This window comes from Rattus norvegicus, chromosome 3 (assembly GCF_021556685.1).
Source record: "Rattus norvegicus strain SHRSP/BbbUtx chromosome 3, alternate assembly SHRSP_T2T, whole genome shotgun sequence".
NCBI lineage: Eukaryota > Metazoa > Chordata > Mammalia > Rodentia > Muridae > Rattus > Rattus norvegicus.
This window is the reverse complement of record NC_141536.1, coordinates 134,253,622-134,274,289: the sequence shown is the minus strand read 5'-3', so window position 1 is coordinate 134,274,289 and position 20,668 is coordinate 134,253,622. Positions and strand designations below refer to the sequence as shown.

At 38.9% G+C, this 20,668-nt stretch overlaps 1 protein-coding gene, 1 long non-coding RNA gene and 1 pseudogene across 2 annotated transcripts in view; 2 read left to right on the top strand and 1 right to left on the bottom strand.

Moving 5' to 3' along the window:
* Positions 1-1,476, top strand: part of Amd1-ps3 (adenosylmethionine decarboxylase 1, pseudogene 3) — a 2,229-nt pseudogene extending 753 nt beyond the window's left edge.
* The window catches only part of LOC102547081 (uncharacterized), a 26,776-nt gene extending 7,607 nt beyond the window's left edge, over positions 1-19,169 (bottom strand). Inside the window, exons 1-5 of the long non-coding RNA XR_015683854.1 lie at positions 18,925-19,169; positions 18,631-18,716; positions 17,850-17,944; positions 16,876-17,007; positions 4,526-4,680 (exon numbers count right to left, since the gene is read on the bottom strand). This is a non-coding gene — a long non-coding RNA (uncharacterized LOC102547081). The remainder of the gene's footprint in view (positions 1-4,525; positions 4,681-16,875; positions 17,008-17,849; positions 17,945-18,630; positions 18,717-18,924) is intronic.
* Positions 18,493-20,668, top strand: Nkx2-4 (NK2 homeobox 4). The gene is made up of 2 exons (XM_087654960.1): positions 18,493-19,096; positions 19,502-20,668. The coding sequence occupies exons 1-2, from the start codon at positions 18,649-18,651 to the stop codon at positions 20,113-20,115; spliced, it is 1,062 nt and encodes a 353-aa protein (XP_087511086.1). The 5' UTR covers positions 18,493-18,648; the 3' UTR covers positions 20,116-20,668.

Sequence of the window (20,668 nt, the reverse complement as noted above, 5' to 3'; positions counted from 1 at the left end):
GATCTAGGGATCTTCATACCGCCCCAAGGTCTGAGTGGGATGCCCTTTTGAATAATAATATGTCAACCATAACTGTGACAAAGACTGACAAGCAGGAAGCTTATGTACTTAGAGTAGCGTGTTTGTCTCCAAGAGATGTTTTATTTTGAAGACATGTGGTACCACCATCTTACTGAAAGCACTGGTTTCCCTGTTGAAGCTTATTAGGGACTACAGTGGGTTTGACTCAATTTAAAGCTTCTTTTATTCTTGTAAGAATTTCATGAAGCCTTCTCACCAAGGGTACCCACACCGGAATTTCCAGGAAGAAACAGAGTGAGTTTCTTAATGCAATTTCCCCAAATGGAGCATATTGCATGAAACATATAAATTCTGACTGTTGGTACTTGTATACTTTGGATCTCCCAGAGAGTCGAGTAATCAATCAGCCAAATCAAACCCTAGAAATTCTGAAGAGTGAGTTTGACCCAGCAGTTATGGACCAGTTCTACATGAAAGATGGTGTTACTGCAAAGGATGTCACTCATGAGAGTAGAATTCATGACCTGATACCAGGTTCTGTTGTTGATGCCACACTGTTCAATCCCTGTGGCTACTCAATGAATGGAATGAAACCAGATAGAACATATTGGACTATTCACATCACTCCAGAACCAGAATTTTCTTACGTTAGCTTTGAAACAAACCTAAGTCAGACCTCCTATCATGACCTGATCAGGAAAGTTATGGAAATCTTCAAGCCAGGAAATTTTGTGATCACCTTGTTTGTTAATCAGAGTTCTAAATGTCGCACAATGTTTTCTTCACCCCAGAAGATTAGCAGTTTTAAACATCTTGATTGCCAGAGTGCTATATCCAACGATTACAATTTTGTTTTTACCAGTTTTGCTAAGAAACAGCAACAACAGCATAGTTGATTAGAAAAAAACGAAGAAGAAAAAAAAGCCACAAAAAGAGAAGACACATAGGAGGTAGTGGCTGCTTTCTAGATGTTGATCCTGGGGGCCATGCTAACCATAACCACCACTTTGTAGTTGCAGAAAGCCCCAGGTGTAATGATAGTGTAATCATTTTGAAGTGTATGCATTATTATGTCAAGGAATTAGATATCTTGCACGAATGCTCTCGTCTGTGTTTAGGTGTTCTATGCCACTCTTGCTATGGAACTGAAGTACATGTAGAAAAGAACTCTGACTGTATGAATCCTTATGACATTTGCAAAAACAATTCAATTTGGTTTATGCACAGTGTAATATTTCTGCAGGCATTGTCCAAAACCCTCACAGACAAGGCTTTCGTCCCCATTAGATGTGGCCTCAGCTGACCAGCTGTGACTGTTCTATTAAATTGCTGCCAGAGTTTTTACATCCATTACCTCCACTTTCTAGAGTATATTCTCTACTAATGTTATTCAAAACCAATTCTTATTTCATACATGTGTTTTATACAACAGCAATTAAAGTTTTTCTTCCACAAAAAAAAGAATAGATAACATACTGCATGGCAAAAGCATCATCCTTACGTAGCTTTGACATAAGCAATCATATATAAGTACTTCAATGGCACCAGACCTACTACCTCTTTCTTTGTTTGCCAAGCACCCCTCTAAATTCCAGCAGCTGTCTTTAAAAAGTAGGGAACAGTGGGTTTAATCCTGAGTTCAATTGTCCTATCAGGCTTCACAAAGATGTTTGTAGGTAGAGGAATGCTTTCTTTGATGTCTCTTGTCTTTTCATGAACTATTTACAAAATTGTTCGATATCTCTATCAACCTTTATGATCCAAGGTAGGACCTAATGGGGACCAACACCTGGACTGGCCTTCCCTGCCTGTATAATAGTCCAGAACACACCTTGTGTTTCCCAAGGGCCTGACTTACCCGGCTTACCTTAAACATGAATTGAGAACTTAGTTCACCTCTGCTGCTATATGTCCTTTAGCCTTGCTTGTGATTTATTTTTGCCTTATTGGCATTTTGAACTCTTATGAATTTAACCTGTAATGTTTTCCGAAAGCAAATCCACTCTTCATTTTATACATGTACAGACCAAATGAAGCCAAGTTACTTGCCCTGTTTTATATTTCTACCTAGTATTCTATCAGAATACAGCTGTTTCCACATAATGCACTTTAACAAGTAGATAATAAAAATGATGAATGCAAATGATAAATTTAATATCATTGCAGTCATTTTTACATCACTCAAAAAAAACCCAAAATCTAAAATGAAATATGACATCAGAAAAGATCAAAGGGAGGAGCGTCACCAGAGGAGAGAATCTGAGCTGGGTCTTGATGCCTGCTGGGAGGAGGATAGCACAAAGGTAGGTAGCAGAGAGTTCTTAGGATAAAGAGAAGACCACAGACTGTTCACAGAACTTCTAGAAATAGAATCATTGGGAAAGTTACCTACAGTTTTAGTCGGGGTCCTAAAAGCAATGGATTTTCTGAGTAGAAATCAAGTAAAAGGTTGTCTCTTCACCTCCCTTAATGTATGAGATGGCTAGATACAAGTTGGTTCTAATGTGTAGGAAGTTCTGAAAAGAATATAAAAAAATACACTCTTCTTAATGGATATTTGGAGAAAATGGAGAGAAAAAAGCCTGGTGGAAGCAGGCAGCCTGAGATATATTAAAAAAAAAAAAAACCTATGAGATCCTGGAGCTGATGGTGTAGCAGAGTGGTAGTTTTCTGTTCTTGTTGCTGTATTTATTTATTTTTTTACTAGCATGAAAAAAACAAGTTTGAGATTTATTATTGATCAGAACACCATATTTTATTATTTGTGAAAGACAAGAAAAGTAAAGGGAGTCAATATTGGGATCATAGAATAAGCATAAAGTAGAGGGGAAACAGTAAGAAAACCTAAGGATATTGCAAAGATAGTAGCAACAATGATAACAGAAAAGTCTAAGAAAAGGGTTCTGGATGAAATCTATTGTAAAACAGAGGTGTGGCAATCATGTTCAATTTTTCTAGCTTTTCACCACCTTTTGTTAGCTGTTCTCTACTCCTCCCATCTCAAGCACATAAATATCTTTAACCTAATATTAAACAAGTCTTTAACCTGCCATAGCAGGTTAGCACTTGTACCAAGTTCAATCAAACAGTCTTTTATAGGATTAGACTACAGCATCCTATACAGAGTTGCTGGCCTTGTTTTTTTGCAACACAGAGGATAATGATCAGTTAAGGAAGAAATGACACCAATATGCAGAGAGAAAATAAGTAATGATGTCCTAGTGGGATGTGAATTTCTAATTCCATTTGTCCCTGACAAAAGCAGCCATGGAAGTAGAGAAGGTTGTGAAAGATACACAAGAGATGGAATATATGAACTACAGAGGTTTAAATACAAAATAGTGGTATGAATTTCTACATGAGTTTGAATTTGTTTCTATCTAAAATTTAAAGAATAAAGATGTTCATATGATGGATTCATGGATTTTAAGATTCATATATTCCATCTCTTGTGTATCTTTCACAACCTTCTCTACTTCCATGGCTGCTTTTTAATGTAGGTATAGAAACAAACAAACAAACAAACTAAATGTTACTGAAGCAGTATTTTATCTGGTAACTTTGTCCCTAAAGCATACTTATACTCAGTGTATCAATAAGTCAGATGGAGTTGTACCAAAAAAATCCAATTTTCACATTAACATTTGATCATTTGATTATTCCATCTCCTCATCAAACTCATCCTGGCAAGATATTTTATTAATTCCCTTTGTACAAACTTCCTTTGCTTTACCTCAACTGCACATCTTTGAAGAACAATGCTTACTCTAAGTTTAAATGAGTGGAATGTTTCCTTTAGAAAACTAAACCAGGTTCATGCTATTTGAACAAAGACAATGACAGATAAAATTATACCTCAGGGTATACTAAAACCCTAGACTGACAGAATGTAACATTATTTTGGAAAGCACTCAGGTCTTCAGAGTTCAAAGGAATATGTAGACTTTTAGCATCTATGTGGTGAACAGCACGGAAGTAGGGGATATTATGTTAATGCTACTCAAGCACTTTTACCATGATATGAGCTGAGCACTGTGAAAAGCTGAGAGTAGAGAATAACCAGCTATAGGGGACCACTCCCCCATGGATCTGATTGGCTAGAAAATGAATTCCTGGTAGTCAAGCCAGTCAGGAATTAAGCTGCTGGTATACTGGTTAACTGGCTCTCCAAACAACAAGCAAACAAACAAAAATGTCCTAACTTGTAGGTTTCCAATGTTCTGTGATAGGAATACTTCCATTGTATTTAAGAAGACACTCTAAGTTTGTTGTAGAAGAGACACAAGCTTTGCCTCCCTCGTGTCATTTGGAGTCAGTCTGAGCAGGTAGGAGCCAGTATAAGTTTGAAGCAAAAATCCCCCAAAGAAGCAAGTAAGATGACACCTTTACTTTTCTCATTGTTGTGACAAAAAAAAATGCCTGATGTAGAAAAACTTAAGGGAAGCAGGATTTATTCTGCTCATGGTTTCATAGCATTCATTTGCTTATAGTGGAGAAGCCATACCAGAGAAGTTCAGTCATGAAGAGGAAGCAGAGAAAGAGGAATGTCAATGCTTCGTTGGCTTTCTCTTTCTTCTTCATTCATTCTGTCCAAATTCCTATCGTACATAGGGCTGTGGCCACATTCAAGTTCTATCATCCTCTTTAAATGAATCCTCCCTAGAAATAAAGACACACCTCATCAATCTCCTAATTCTATGTGGTCAAACTGACCATGAACATTAACTACCACAAGTCTGTCCCTTGCCAACTTCACACACAAATACATTACTTTAAACCATAATTTCCCAGCACTGTCTCTTCAAAAGGCTAAGCTATATTTCTACACAAATTTCACTAGCCCAGTGTGAAAAGTCTCTGTAGTTCCATTCAAAGTTATTCATAAGCCCAAGTACAAAGTCTATACTAAAGTTCAAGGCATTCTCTTGCCTGTGAATCCTTGTAAAATAAAAGTACTCCATATTTCTAGTACACAGTGATACAAATATTCCCTTTTCTTAGTAGAAAATTTTTAAATTACTCATTTTATGTGTATGGGTGTTTTGGTTGCATGTTTGTCTGTACACATGCATGCACTATCCTAGACTGATGCCAGAAGAGGGTATCAGAATCCCTGGGACTGGAGTTACAGACTATTGTGAACCACCATATGGGTACTGGGAACCAAACTCGGGTTCTCTGAAAAGGCAATCAATGCTCTTAACTGCTGAGTAATCCCTCCAGACCTAATATTCCTATTCTTAAGAGAAGAATGAGATTGTCTGTGATGACGGCAGTGCACAATCCCAGCACTCAGAAGGCTGAAGCAGGTGAATCTCTGAGTTTGAAGCCAGCCTGGTCTACAAAGAAAGTTCCAGTCAGGGCTGGAAAAACCAAGTTTGAAAAGACAAGTGTGGGATGGAAAGGAATGGGGACACAGAAAGGAGGAATGGGACCAGAGCTAGACCAAATACAATAAGAAAAAGATTAAATCCCATAACTTCGTGTCACACAACTAGAATATGTGGTGACCTGATGCGAGCACTACCAAGCATGGGCAGTCCCATCCCTATGGCTTTACTATCTGTGGGCCTATATGGCTTCTCTTAAGCTGCATTCACTTGTAGCCTATAGTTTTTCTTGGCAGACATTCTACATTCCTACTCTGTCCAACATCCTAGCATCTCCATTACAACTTAGACTTTAACCTAAGAGCTTCACACATTGATCTCTCATGGACTCCTTGCAAGAGAATCTGACATACCATCTGCTTTTTAGGGCTTCCTTAAAATGCATATGTATCTGTGATTCTGTAATTTGATTTCTACCTGCCTGCAAAAGCAGCATCACATGAATGATGCAGTAGATGGTCCCCCTTGGACTATGGTTGCAGTGACCTTTAAGTTTAAGTGTATGTGTAGTTAAACCTAGGAAAACCATTCCAGTCTGTTGCTATTTGTTATCTCATAATCTTTACTGTTCACATTCTTATCTGCATTCTAACTTTCTGAGCTCCCACAAGAATCACCCATTAAGTTCTGCTCATAGCACTTGGGCTTGTTCAGCCTAAATTTCTGAACTTAACATTTCTTTGTGTAAGTTTGTTTTTTTTGTTTTTTTTTTTTTGGTTTTTTTTTTTTTTTCGGAGCTGGGGACCGAACCCAGGGCCTTGCGCTTCCTAGGTAAGCGCTCTACCACTGAGCTAAATCCCCAGCCCCCGTGTAAGTTTTTATAACAACTTTCAACTGAATGCTCTGCTTCAAGCATTAATATTCCTGAATTCTTCATCTATACTGATGGCAGTATGATTTCCCAAAACATAAATCTAGTCTTGTTCTTTGTGGATAAAGTCCCAATACTTAGTATTTAGCAAAGTTCTTTATCATCTGGACCCTATCTAACTTTCCAATTCTATCTTCCATTGATTCTTAATTTGTAGCTTATACTCCATTTGAATGAAACAATGTCTTTCTCTAAACACTGTACATATTGTAGGGCTCGGCACATGTCTAGTTTTTGCTGCTATACTAAGGTATCCAAAGCCGTGTATTTATTAAGAAAGTAGGTTTATTTAACTAATAATTGTAGAGGATGAAAGTCTAAGATCAAGTGTTCCCATCTGTTTGACCTCCGATGAAGTGTCACAACATAGAAGGAAAATTGACACATGTAGAAAAGTCAATAGTAAGAGTATCCTTGCTTTAATACAATGCAGTCTTACAAGAAGTGATAAGTGAGGTCCCAAGAAAACTGTATTAACCCCATTCAAAGGCAATACCCTAAATAGTTCATAAATGTCCTGTTTAGTACTAGGCCTCCCTCCTTCCCTTCCCCCCGCCTTTTTTTTGTTCTGGAAATTGAATTTAGGGCCTTATGGATGCTAGAGAAGCACTCCTCCACTGAAATGCATCCCCAGTCACTCTCTTAAGAGGAACTAAGTTTTCAGTATATGAAGCTTTGGAACACAAACTTACATATAAATCATAGCAGTAGGCACTAAGTAAACACTGATTTTAAACTACCAGATACGGTGATATGCCTATACTCCCAGCTCTTAAAAGGCTGAGACAGGATTGTAAATTCAAAGTGACCTTTGGTTACATAATAAATTCAACCTTTTTGAAAATAAAAAATATTCAAATATGTATATCATACCATATATACATACATACATAAATAACTTCTATAAATGCTCCTAAAATATTCTTCTGTTGGGACTATGATTTCCACCTTCTATTTCCTCAACCTATACAGTTCATAAAGTCCTCATCTATGGTTTCCTAGGATATAATTCTCAATGTTATATTCTTCCTTGGCATGTAATTTTCCATTGAAAACCATTTGCTTAATAAAATTTGATTAATTCCAGGATTATACAGTTCTTTCTTCTAAAAAACACAGACAGACAGACAAATAGAGTAAGGAGACTAAAGAGGAAGGTATTTCTTTTATGCCTGAAGATATATTTTCCCAACAAGTAGGATATTATTCCACATCTTGGCTATAGAGTAGTATGTGACAAGAGGATGATATAACTGAAGGAGAAATGTCATGAGATCATAATAAAATGACAGCCTTGAGGAAATTAATCTTTCGATATATATAGATTTGTAAACATATTGGACATCATTACTAAGCCATCTCCATTTACATATAGGTCCCCAAACATCTGCAATTAAACAGTATTCTTGGAAATAATCTTTTTGTTGTTCTTATAAACAAGTAAAAGAAAGAATAAAGTGGACATCTTGGGGGGACTTTTATGACAATTTAACCCATTTTATCTGGCACATTTTTACAGTTAAGAATGGTGAAATGCAGAAGGCTTAAGTAACATTTGTCACCAAAATTTACAGTTTGGTGGAATAGGATTTAACCAAAGTCCATGTAATTCTAAAATATAATTACATTTTACTGTACAATATTGTTCTTAGAATAATAAGAAAAAATGAAAACAACAGTCTAAGCTTTTATATAGTGATACTTCTGGACATTATTTCAGGGAACGCTATTTTTATACTTTATATATTCTTTGGTTAATTTTTTTGTTCTTTTCAAATAAGGGACAGTATTTTAAAAAAACAGAAAAGTACTGGAGATACTAAAATAATTATCTAATACTGAACTAGTATTAAACGGTTTAAGGCTTGAGAGATGACTCAGTGGCTCAGTCACTTGTCCCCCATGCATAATCAATTCCAAAGACCTACATGATAGAAAATAGAACTATTTGCTATAAATTGTGCCCTCCCCTCCCCTCCTCCCTCCCTCCCTCCCTCCCCCCATCTATCTAACACACACACAAATGTCCAAAATGCTCTCACATACATGCACATGTACATGCATATGAGCACACATTATGGCACATATATGCACACACATACAAACATTAACACAAAATAAATGTAATTTTTAAATTTAGGAATTAGCTAGTGTTGGCAAGGACATGGGGAGAAAGTTTATGCATACTTCCATGTAGACTGGTAGTTTTTTAAAGGTAATTTAGCAACCTCTACCAAATGTAAAACCTCATACTTAGATTAAATTTTACTTCTAGAAATTGACCTTGCAAAAACTTATGAGCCACAAGAACCTATATGTATGTTACCTATAGCACTGTTTATAACAGAAAATAAAAAGGGAAAGAAAGATAACTCAGGAAGGAAGAGAGGAAGGAATGATAGAATAAATAAACGAACAAACAAGAAAAAGAATGAATATACACTCATTGGAAACTGGTTAAACAACTTATGTAAACTCATATTGTGGAACAGAATGTGATCATTAGAAAGAAGATGGAAGCTGGGCATGGTGGGGCATGCCTTTAATCCCAGCACTTGGGAGACAAGAGGCAGGGGGATTTCTGTAAGACCACTCTGTTCTACAGAGCAAGTTCTAGGACAGCCAGGGCTACACACAAAGACATTCTATCTCAAAAAATTTTAAAAAATAATAAAAAAGAAGATGAATACCTACACTGTAACAAACATGTGTGTGTGTGTGTGTGTGTGTGTGTGTGTGTGTGTTTGTGTATGGAGCATACGTATAACTACTGACATGCCAATTGATAAAAAATATAGTTGAGTAAAGGAAATCAGAGCAGATGTAATAATACCATTACATAAAAATGTAAATGTGTTCTAGATACATAAAACTACAGGATATGAACATGTTTGCACATACATATTTATATATTTATACACACACATAGAGAGCATACTATATACCACATCTCTATACATAAATACATAAATATAAAAATATCTAAAAATCATAAAATTGCACATAAAACCTTAATAATGATTAGTTCTTAAGACACATACGGGATTGTGTATAGCAAAGGTGATTTTCCATTTCACTAGCAAGGGTTAGTCAATAGTATCTGTAAAAAAATTTAGGGCTATGGGACAGTACTCATTGTCATAGCTGCTTTGTTGTTATGTTATGAACACAGCCACAAACAAATGAGTATAAATGTGTTCAATAAACCTTTATTTATGAGTACTTAAATCTGAGTTTTTATGGGGTTTTCACATCAGATGAACTAATATTATTTATTTGACTTAACAGTTGAACATGGTAATCCCAGCACTGAGGAAGCTGAGCAGGAGGATTGCCATGCGTTTGAAGCTAGTCTGAGCTAGTGAACACCAGACCAGCCAAGACTACTTAGCAATCGAGAGAGAGAGAGAGAGAGAGAGAGAGAGAGAGAGAGAGAGAGAGAGAGAGAGAGAGAGAGAAAGGGGGAGTGAAGGGAGAGAGAGGGAGGGGGAAGGGAAGGGGGAGGGGAAGGGGAGGGAGACGCCATTTAATTCCTGGGGTATAAAGAAAATAGGTGCTAAGCCAAATCTGGTGCACAAATTTCAGATCAATGTGAATTTCTGTGAAAACACATATTTGTAATGACAATGAATATACATACATTTAGATGTATAGGAAATTTGAATAGAACACTATAGGAGCACTACCTCTCAACACAATAATCATGAATGACACATGGCCACTGAGCCCTTGAAGTATGGCTACTTCAAGCCAGGAGTAATCATAAAATTGCAAAGGTCTAGCACATAGAAAAGAAAACCTTAACCTTTTCATATACACCAACTTTAGAGATGACTTAGTTAGGAACAACGCCTGCTCTTCCAGAGGATCAGGGTTCAGTTCCAACCACTCACATGGCTGCCCACAATTGCCTGTAACTCTAGTTCCAGGAGATCCAACACCCTCTTCTAGCTTCCCCAGGCACTACACACACATATTGCACTTACATGCTTGTAAAACACAAACATAAAAATAAACAAAACGGGGGCTGGAGAGATGGGTCAGTGGTTAAGAGCAGTGACTGCTCTTCCAGAGGTCCTGAGTTCAATTCCCAGCAACCACATGGTGGCTCACAACCATCTGTAATGGGATCTGATGCCCTCTTCTGGTGTATCTGAAGACAGCTACAATGTACTTATATATAATAAATGAATAAATCTTTAAAAAAAAATAAAACTTTAAAAATTAAGTTAATAGATGGAAATAATACTTCAGATACATTGGGTTAAGTACAACCCACCTACTTGAGAATTATATATACTTTTATATTACTTTACAACAAGCCTCTCTTCATTACTTATAATCTTAATAATACCAAATTGACGTCAATGATCAATAACAATGGTCTATAAATTTGTAATTCACTATAACATGGGAAATTATACTTTCAAATTTTCTAAAGAAATTATTTTAATCCTGAAGAATCTGTAGAAAAAAACTTCTTTCATCCAGTAACCACTTACAAGCAGTTGAAACTTTATATTATGCTCATATGTATATACACATATACTTATCTGTGGGACTGTAATGACCCAGGGTTACAGAGGAATGGTTGAAGGAGCTTTGGCCCTGGGTACCCTAATCTTGAGGACAGCAGGAGTTGGCTAACCTGCCCCTGCTTCAAACCTGAAGCCATAAGGCCAGCTCCCCCACCATCAACCCTGGTAAGAATTTATTGTAAGTTCTAATAACAGTTATCAGGCTTCATTCATTTGACCTTATAAGGTCCCCAGATTCTCAACTCCATCCTCAGATCCTACAGTACCTGAGTATGTAGATAAGGATCTTCCAACCCCCCTGCCCCAGCCACACAAACCTTGCCCCAGATACTCTGGCCACCTCCCCAGGGGCATAAATGCCCCCCCCTTCTCTCCTACTCCTCGTAATCCAACCAGTTCTCTGAAGCTGTTCCTGGATGTGTTCATTACCCATGCATTCATTGCTGACCAAGATCCTGCACTGCATCCACTTGTGCCCAGTTAACTTCCCTCCCTCCAGGCCAGCTCTGTGTGCAAGTGGTCTGGCTATCCCAAAGGAGAGGTGGACATGGGGCAGCACACATATCCATCTGGATATCCATTTGTATCAATCTGGAAACAAATATCCACATGAGTATTAACTTTGTAAACTTTGTGTAAGTACCATCAAAGTCATCAGGCAATATAAAAATAGCCTCTACAATTGATACTCAAAGACAGCATAAGTCTTGACCCATCACCATTGCAGACTCAGAAGAAACTGATGTACAATTTTCTGAGTACTTCTTTCCTCTCCTATTCAGAATATTTACTTAATTGTATACCAATGTCAATTACATGTTTAAGTTCTATGTATCAGTTAACTTAGACAAACACATAAAACTCATTACAGCATTGAGTATGTTATAAGACATTAATAACTCTAGGTGACCTACTGCCACATTCCAAGTAGGACAAGTTCTGAGAAGCTGATAAATTTAGAAGACTTTGTGTCTGTATAGTTAAATTTTTTCTTCCTATTCTTTCAATAAAGTTCTTATTTGTGGGATCTTGATAACCTGCCATATATTTTTCAGAATCAGAGAACAAATAAACTGCATTTTTCCGATACATTTCCTCCTGGGTGTCAAAATATCTATATGACAAACACAGCTGGCTTGAACACATACAAATGATGTAACCTAAATAAGTAAAGATAAGTAGTTTGTTGTTAACTTTCCTTTCCTTTTTTTTTAAGATTAGTTTTCACTATGAAGCATAGGCTGACTTCAAACCCATCAGCTTCCTTTTTCAGTCCCTTTACTGCTGACATTAAAGGTGTGCACCACCATCCCTACCTTCATAAACAGACTTCCTTAGTCATGAAAAGTTTGACTTTTCATGAATGCTCACTCATGTTCATTTATTATCTATGAGGATAAATTCAGTCACAGAGACTACATTGAATATGCACAACATTATTTCTTTTTGGTAGGAGTATAAAGCATATACCATGATTTGTCATTAAAGAACCATGCTCAAATAATCTCTTTATGCCACTTTTTTCATGACAGGTACTTAAAATGACACTTGTCTCTGCTAAACCTGGTTTTATGCAAAGATGATTTCAGAGGGTATGGGAAGCCCCAGGTTTCTCTTCCATCCTTCAGTGTCCTTAGAAAGCAATTTCTAAACCACCATTTCCACTACCTTTTCAATCTCTGAAAATCATTAGTAAAAGCTAAGTCGAGGCAGTCTTCCAACAGCAGCTCAATCACATATGCATTATCACTGATTATCCTAAAGAAATATATTTATAATATATAACATATAAATATTATTATATCTAATATATAAACAGATTGTTTATATAAGGACACAACTTCAGATCTATATATCCCTTGTATTCAACATTATTTATATTGTCTAAAAGTTAACTATATAAAAGTATCAATTAGATTTTTAAAAGTTTCATCTTTACTACATAATTTGACTTCACTTATTGAGACTCATCATCTTTTATTACTGAATTAGTGTTGCTCTTAAACTGATACTGCAGTTTTAGGCTTTTTATTATGGAAATAATAATTTGCCACTTTTGTCTTCATCAGATATTATACATTCTTATCAACATACCAACAACAAATTGCTTTTCACTTAAACTAGTTCAAAATTTCTCAAGCGAATCTTATTTCTCTGGAGTTGTAATTTAGACTGAATTACAATGCCCTGTGCTTTGTGACACTTTTGTATCTTGTAAAATTCTTCTATTTTTCTAAAACGATAACAAACAAACCCTTCCCATATAGTTGTTATATTACTCCCTATATTCAAATTTCATAATTAGTATTTCATTTTTTAAAACTTTTGTCAAAGGGTCAGATCCCATTCTTACTTTACTTCACAGCTAGGTACTTTAGGGAAATAATTTTCAAGTACATCTGACAAACAGTTTGTGGTTTTATTAACTGAGGGTTGTTCGAAGCATTTAGCCTTGGGATTGATCCTCAGCACTCCAGAACCGAAACAGCATTAAAAACTCCACAGCTATCTGTTTGCTTATTTATTGGCAGATCTCCTCCTGTAGCCCAAGTTGGCTTCAGATTGACTATGACACGCAGGCTAGCCTTGAACCCACAATTCTTATGCCTCAAGAGATTTATGATTACCAATGTGTTACTACATCCAACTTGATTTTATTTTTGAGATCTTATGAGGCAGCTTTATCAATAAAATTTTCCTGATGGTACTCACAATGAATAGAGTAATTAACTCTTTTGTATCAGGCTTTTTAATGCATATTATTAAGCTAATAATTAAATTGCTTGAAATTTACCCAAATGTTTTATGAGGTAGACACTTCCTTGTAAGTACAATTATCAATCAAATATTCAGACTGATATGCATAAACAGTTATTAAATAACACCTTGACATTAACAATATAGACAAAAAAAGTGAAGAAACTATTCTCTGGTTATAAGATTACTTTAGTTATTTCTTCTAAAATGAACATAGTACAGCTTTAATAACAATGCAACAATCTAATAATCAACTCACCAAATGTCATAAATTGGAGTTCTCCTTCAAGTAAGTGCTGGCAACAAATAAACCAACTACTCAGCTCAGATATTAAAAGCTAACTTGTAAAGCTAAGGTGATGCAACATTAATATAACTTACATGAAAATTATGGACTAACTTGGACTGGGGAAATTGATTGTGTATGAAGTTATAAAGGTATATATTTTAAAGACTATGTGTAGTAGTACCTATTAAGAATGTATATAGAGAGAAATTAGAACTTTGTCCCTGCATAAAATAATAGAAATTATTTTTTCTTAAAATTCAAATTATTCCTTTTATAACAGGAATTTAATGACATTCTAAAATATGTGAAAAACAAATAGAAATAAAGTTTTGAACGTTCTATGGCAGCAAGATATACACATAACTTGTTGTTTAGAAACAAAAATTATATTCCTATATTGTTAGTTTTCCTATAGCATACACTAAAACACTATTTTTAAAACTAAAGAAAAGTATAAATATCTAATTTAAGAGTATATACCTAAGGTAAGGGAATTATAATGTAGTAGATGTATTCTTCTTGTTTTATATAAACATACATACATACATACATACATACACTGTTATTTTCTGCTACAACTTAAAAACTAAGATTACAGCTTTCCTATAATATCAGGAGAAGTACATTGTTTGGTGTGGGTTGTTTTATATTACTTGTTTTGCTTTGTTTCTTTGTTTTTGCTCTGGGGTAATCATATTAAAAAATCATTATGATTTAGCCAATGATAACATTGCTGATATTTCCCATTTGTTCTCATGATGTTCAAAAAATGTACTATTAATAATTGTACTAACTTAAAATAAAACCATTGATTAGACTTACCACTGAAGAGAAAGCATAATATTTTTCATCTAAAAATATCTGAATATTTTTCAGATTCAGTCAAGAGTCTTTTTGTAGGTAGTTAAATCACAAAGACTGTATTTTATAAAGAAAATATGAAAGTAGCACTGTGTAACAGAGAGAGTCATAAATATATGAGTAAAATTAGCCAAAGAAATGTGAAATAATTTAAACAACCAATTAAAACTAAAAGCATCTAGGAAAACTATAAACAAAAATGGGAACTAAATTCCAGAAATTGATAAAATTATCAAAAATTTAAGAATAAACTTCATTTTGTCTCCTTAGCATTTTGTTTATACATTCAAATTTTGCTGCACAAAACTAGTGCTATTGACATGATTCTTTATTTCTTTCCAATTAAAAAAAGGTCACAATTGTTATATTACAGCTACTTCTCCAACATGAGAATTTTACTAATCAAATAAGTTTACAACTATTTCAAACAATTTCTAAGTACAGCAAAAGTCTCATTTCTAAACAGCACTTATATTCTTGATTATTCAGAAGAGTAATATTTTCAAGAACAGTCACCCTGATGCAGAAATTCAGGAGCTAGTGACAATCTATGTGCCACCATAGAAAGACAAAATCTCCCTCTTGGTTCTAGCTGGAACTCTAATTCAAAGGGGGGTCTGTCACAAGGTTACTCCCCTTTTCCCAGGCCCCTCTGGCTGAGCTGCATGACAACAGTAAATCCCAATTACAAGGAAGGCTCTTTCTTCTGATTTTAGTATTTTAGTTTAGTTTAGCTTCTTGCCAGGAATTTTTGTTTCTAAAGTTAACTAATATATCAGAGATTTTCAATAAATGTCAATTTTTGTTTTAAAAAAAAGGAGGGGGATGAGCCTACTGAATCTTTTTGTCTAGGAAAATTTTCTTTTTCTGCTATAAGCTGTTTTAGTAAGTTTCCAGTGTTGTGTGATGTGTGAAACTACAAAAATCTGAACTATGGAAAACAGTCAAGGCACGGAAAAAACCAAATCCATGCTGTCCCCTGTATGTAAAGTAGCATTGTACTTCAAGACCAGGAGCCAATCCTAGCAGAATACAATGTCAAGTGTTGTGAGGAGAGGAAATGGGAAAGGAAACTAGAGTAGGAGAGGGAGAACCATCTCTTTTCACTACTGTATTCTCTTTAAGAGTTTCTTTCTTTCCTTTCTTTCTGCTAAGTGCTAAGAGAAGGGAAGGGAATAACAAGAAAGCATTCCTGAGAAATACATTTTCACAACACATAGTCAACGGTGTTTAACAATCACTAACTAGAAACTTCCATTCACAATTTGGGCAGAGAATAATTGGATGAAATGAGTTTGATGGAAATCTTCAACAGAGTATCATACTATTTTATCATTAGATGTACATGTATATATTCTCCAGAGTCTATTATCAAACTCATCTACACACATCCAAATAACAACATTTTAAAGATGTCAAATTTCTAGGGTAAGATGCAAATAACTGATAAAAGAAAATGTAGAAGATTTTAAGATTTTTTTTCCTTTCAGAACATTTCATGTCCAGGAGAGGAATTCTCCTTGGCCTATGATGTTCCTAAGCAGTCAGAAAGTGAATTTTGGCAGAAATTCTGTTTTGTTTTATATTTTCACCTTATAGTAGGAAACCTCCAGATCTGAGTGCACTGATAAACTGAATAAAATATAGTATAAACACTTATAAAATTGTCACACTGAAGTTTTACAAATAAAATGTCACAAGATAAAATGTGTAACTTGAAAACAAAATCATCTGAAAGAACTATAACTATTTTTTCTGGCTTGGATAGCTCATCAACATGAAGTTTATGATAATTGTTTCATTTTTAAATGTGTCCAAACTTGAAACATAAAATGACTTGCAAGAGACTTTCATATTCACAGATATTATGAAAACTATACTTATCTTTGTTTAAAGTTTAAGATTACTTTCTGTTGTTTTTAATCTAGTAAGTAGTAAAGAATACAATTTAAAGCAAAACAAAGTTTAAAACCCACACTGTAAAAGGATCCCAGCATTTGAGTGCCCTCCCCCGTAAAGGCTTCTTTGTATATCATTAGTTCAAGAAATATAAGTAGGCAGTTCCAGCATAAGTGACCTAGCTCAAGTGTCTCAAGTTCAGGAAAGACCTGTAAAAGTAGCATTATGTCAGACTGTAGCAATACTAACCTTGTTAAGGCAGTAACTGATGTCTGTAAACAACTGCTAGAAGCTGGCATTTTGTCTCACAGTGTTTTAAAATATTAACCACTACTCTGGTTGTCCTTTTCTTTCCACGAGTGATCATAGGTCTTTTTCTCCCTACAAAAGGCAGATTCTTTGCAAAAGTACACTGAAATGAACACAGTTGTTGATTAAAATAATAAGACAAAACCACCAAGGACATTCAAACCACAGGAAACCAAGAAAAAGATAATGCTGAACTGCTCAGATCTTCAAGGCACGTGCTGCCAGGTTAAACTTTGGTAGTTACTCTTTGGTTTTTAGACACAATAAAATCTTGCAGAAGAAACATTTCCAGTTTCCAGGAAAACTTTTAAAACGTGTCTTTGTTTCCCTCTCATCCCCATGTTTTCCAGTTTTACTGGTGCCTGCACACTTCTTTGTCTTTTGTCTTGCTCGGCACTTTCTGTAAGTTCAAAAAGTTTAAGTTCTTTGTTATGCAGGAACATTTGTATACCAAGAGACAACACTTTTTTTAAAAAAAATTAGCTTATGGGTTTGCATTTTTCAAGATGAGCTGCTGTTTTAACCTTCTTTCTGCATCCACATCAATGTTGATACCCCTTAAACAGGTTATTTTCCCAACACCACCAAAAAGATCCATTACAAAAAACATACTTGAACTCTCTCTCTCTCTCTCTCTCTCTCTCTCTCTCTCTCTCTCTCTCTCTCTTCCCCTCCCTCCCTCTCTTCCTCCCTCCCCCTCTCTCCCTTCCCCTACCCTCCCTCTGTCTCTTTCTCTTTCCCTCCCTCTCTCATAGTAGAGTAGTGACAGAAGAATAAACTGTAAGTCAGATTCTGGGAATGGGGACAAAGAAAAGATAGAGGTAATGAAGGTGCAAATTAAATATGAGACGTTTTTAGCAAATACACTTTGTCTTGTTCAGTTTCTAGCCTGAGAGTAGAAACAGCATACTTACAAGCCAGCATCTCTGTAAGCCAGTATCTGTGTGTGTTGTCCCTCTTCTTTAGATTTGGATACTTTGAGCTAATTTGGAAGTGTCCGTTAGGTTGCCTACAAAATGATGCTTTAAAGGATCTAACGATGCATAAATTAGAGAGCCCTACAATGCCAGAGGACTGTCATTGTACCTCTCCTCTTTATCTGCTCTTATGGTGGGACCCAAGAGCCTTTTTTTTTTTTTAACACTTTAGCTGATGGAGCCAGTGAGGGGCTGGTAGCTAGAAAGGAGGTGAGCCCTGCAAATCATCCCCCTCCCAAACTTAACAGCTGTTTGTTCTCCCCCACCCCCCACCCTCCACGTTGTACTGAACTTTGCTACAAAGTCACTTTAGGAAAACTCCCAGTATGCACGAAACAAGCGTGGGTCTTTCAGTGGCCTCAGAGTTTTTATTTCTCCAGGGCTAAGGTAACCTGGATAGGAGAGCGAAGGATGGAGATAGAAAGGGGAGGTGATATTTTCAAGAAACACCCAACTGGCCCTTTACCTTTTTTGCCTCCGTTATGGGGAAGGGGGGTGAGAGAAAAAGATGTCAATGACCATTGTTTGCTCGTTGGGGATATTGCTCCGCCCCCCGAGTCTGTCGTAAACCTGGCGCTGGACTAAAATAAACCCAAGATCCCGCAGCTCGGGGGCTCGCCGCGCCGCGGACAGCTCTCCACTGGCGCTGCCGCCGGGCCGAAGTGGCGGCGACCAGCGGCCGCCGCGTCCCGCCCGCGCCCGCCCCGGGCCCCCCTACCTGGCTGTCCGCCGAGCCATGTCGTTGAGCCCCAAGCACACGACGCCCTTCTCTGTGTCCGACATCCTGAGCCCCATCGAGGAGACCTACAAGAAGTTCGGCGGCGTCATGGACGGTGCGCCGCCTGGCCTGGGGGCGCCCCTGGGGGCCGCCGCCTACCGCGCGCCACCGACTGGCCCCTCCTCGCAGGCGGCGGCCGTGGCCGGCATGCAGCCGCCCCACGCCATGGCCGGACACAACGCGGCGGCGGCGGCAGCGGCAGCGGCAGCGGCAGCGGCGGCGGCCGCCACCTACCACATGCCTCCCGGCGTCTCGCAGTTCCCGCACAGCGCAATGGGCAGCTACTGCAACGGCGGCCTGGGCAACATGGGTGAGCTGCCCGCCTACACGGACGGCATGCGGGGCGGCGCGGCGGCCGCGGCCACCGGCTGGTACGGCGCCAACACGGACCCGCGCTACTCGTCAAGTGAGCGGGGCCAGAAGCGCGGGACTGAGGGCAGGCTGGCGGCGCGGGCTTTTCCCGCCACAGCCGGGGCGCGAGGGTGCTGGCGTTCTAGTCAGCGGCGCCCGAGGGCCGACGCGCGGGGTGTCCTGGGACGCGGCCTAGGGCTCGTGAGGGGTTCTGGGTCGAGGTTTGGGACGCGCAGGGCGGCCTGGGACGCGCGGGGTTTCTTGGGAGACCCCTGGGGCGCGCGGGGGTTGCCGGGCCCCTGGGCACGCGGAGAGAGTGGGGCGCGGGCCGCGGCGCTCGAGGGGTCCCGCGATGCAGTCGGGGCCCCCGTGCCATCACTTAAAGCGAGCGGGGCGACGGCGGGAGCGGTTCTCGCAGGCTCGGGGCTCACCGGCCGTCCTTTTTGGGCCCCCTCCCCAGTCTCCAGGTTCATGGGGCCGTCGGCGGGTGTGAACGTGGCCGGCATGGGTTCGCTGACCGGCATCGCGGACGCCGCCAAGTCTCTGGCACCGCTGCACGCGGCCGCGCCGCGAAGGAAGCGCCGAGTGCTCTTCTCGCAAGCTCAGGTCTACGAGCTGGAGCGGCGCTTCAAGCAGCAGAAGTACCTGTCGGCGCCCGAGCGCGAGCACCTCGCCAGCATGATCCACCTGACGCCCACGCAGGTCAAGATCTGGTTCCAGAACCATCGCTACAAGATGAAGAGACAGGCCAAGGACAAGGCGGCACAGCAGCTGCAACAGGAGGGCGGCCTGGGTCCTCCACCGCCTCCGCCGCCGCCGTCGCCGCGCCGCGTGGCCGTACCGGTGCTGGTGAAGGACGGCAAGCCGTGCCAGAACGGCGCGGGCACCCCGACGCCTGGCCAGGGCGGCCAGCAGCCGCAGGCCCCGACGCCCGCGTCAGAGCTCGAGGAGCTTTCGTCCAGCCCGCCCGCTCTGCACGGTCCCGGGGGCGGCTTAGCGGCCCTGGACACCGCCACCGGGGACTATGGCGGAGGCGTGCTCGGCGCCAACCTGCTCTATGGCAGAACGTGGTGATGAGCCCCCGGGGGTCTGCCTGCGACTCGCAGTATCCGCCAAGAAACTGCAAGAACGGATGGGGAAATGTACAGAAGCTGGCCCTTTAGTGCATGGAGATAAGAACGAATGAGTCGCGAAGAGGGTCAGTCTGCTCTGAACCTCTTTACTGGGGGTGGGAGAGGCGACAGCTCCAGACCGAATAATGTGACACCACACTTTGAGGTGGTGATTTCTCTTCTTTCAGAAGTTCCTAAGTTATGCGAAGAACTGACGGGAATCCACATTCACCACGTTCCGAACCAAAGCTCTCAGAGTTTTAGAAGTTGGAAACTTTGTTGGTGTTTGTATCTCTATAAATCAACCAGCTTTCACGATGAATCCTTGAAGTGGAATTTATTTTGGGAGATTAATTTGCAAAGCCCCTCCCCTAAGTGCAATTTCGTTAATGCTTGATTGAAAGTAAATTGAATTGTAGCCCAAAATGGATCATATACACAGCAACATGATTGCTGAGGAATAACTGCCATTTGGGTGAAATAGAGAAATGGAATAAAAAGAATTGAAATACTAA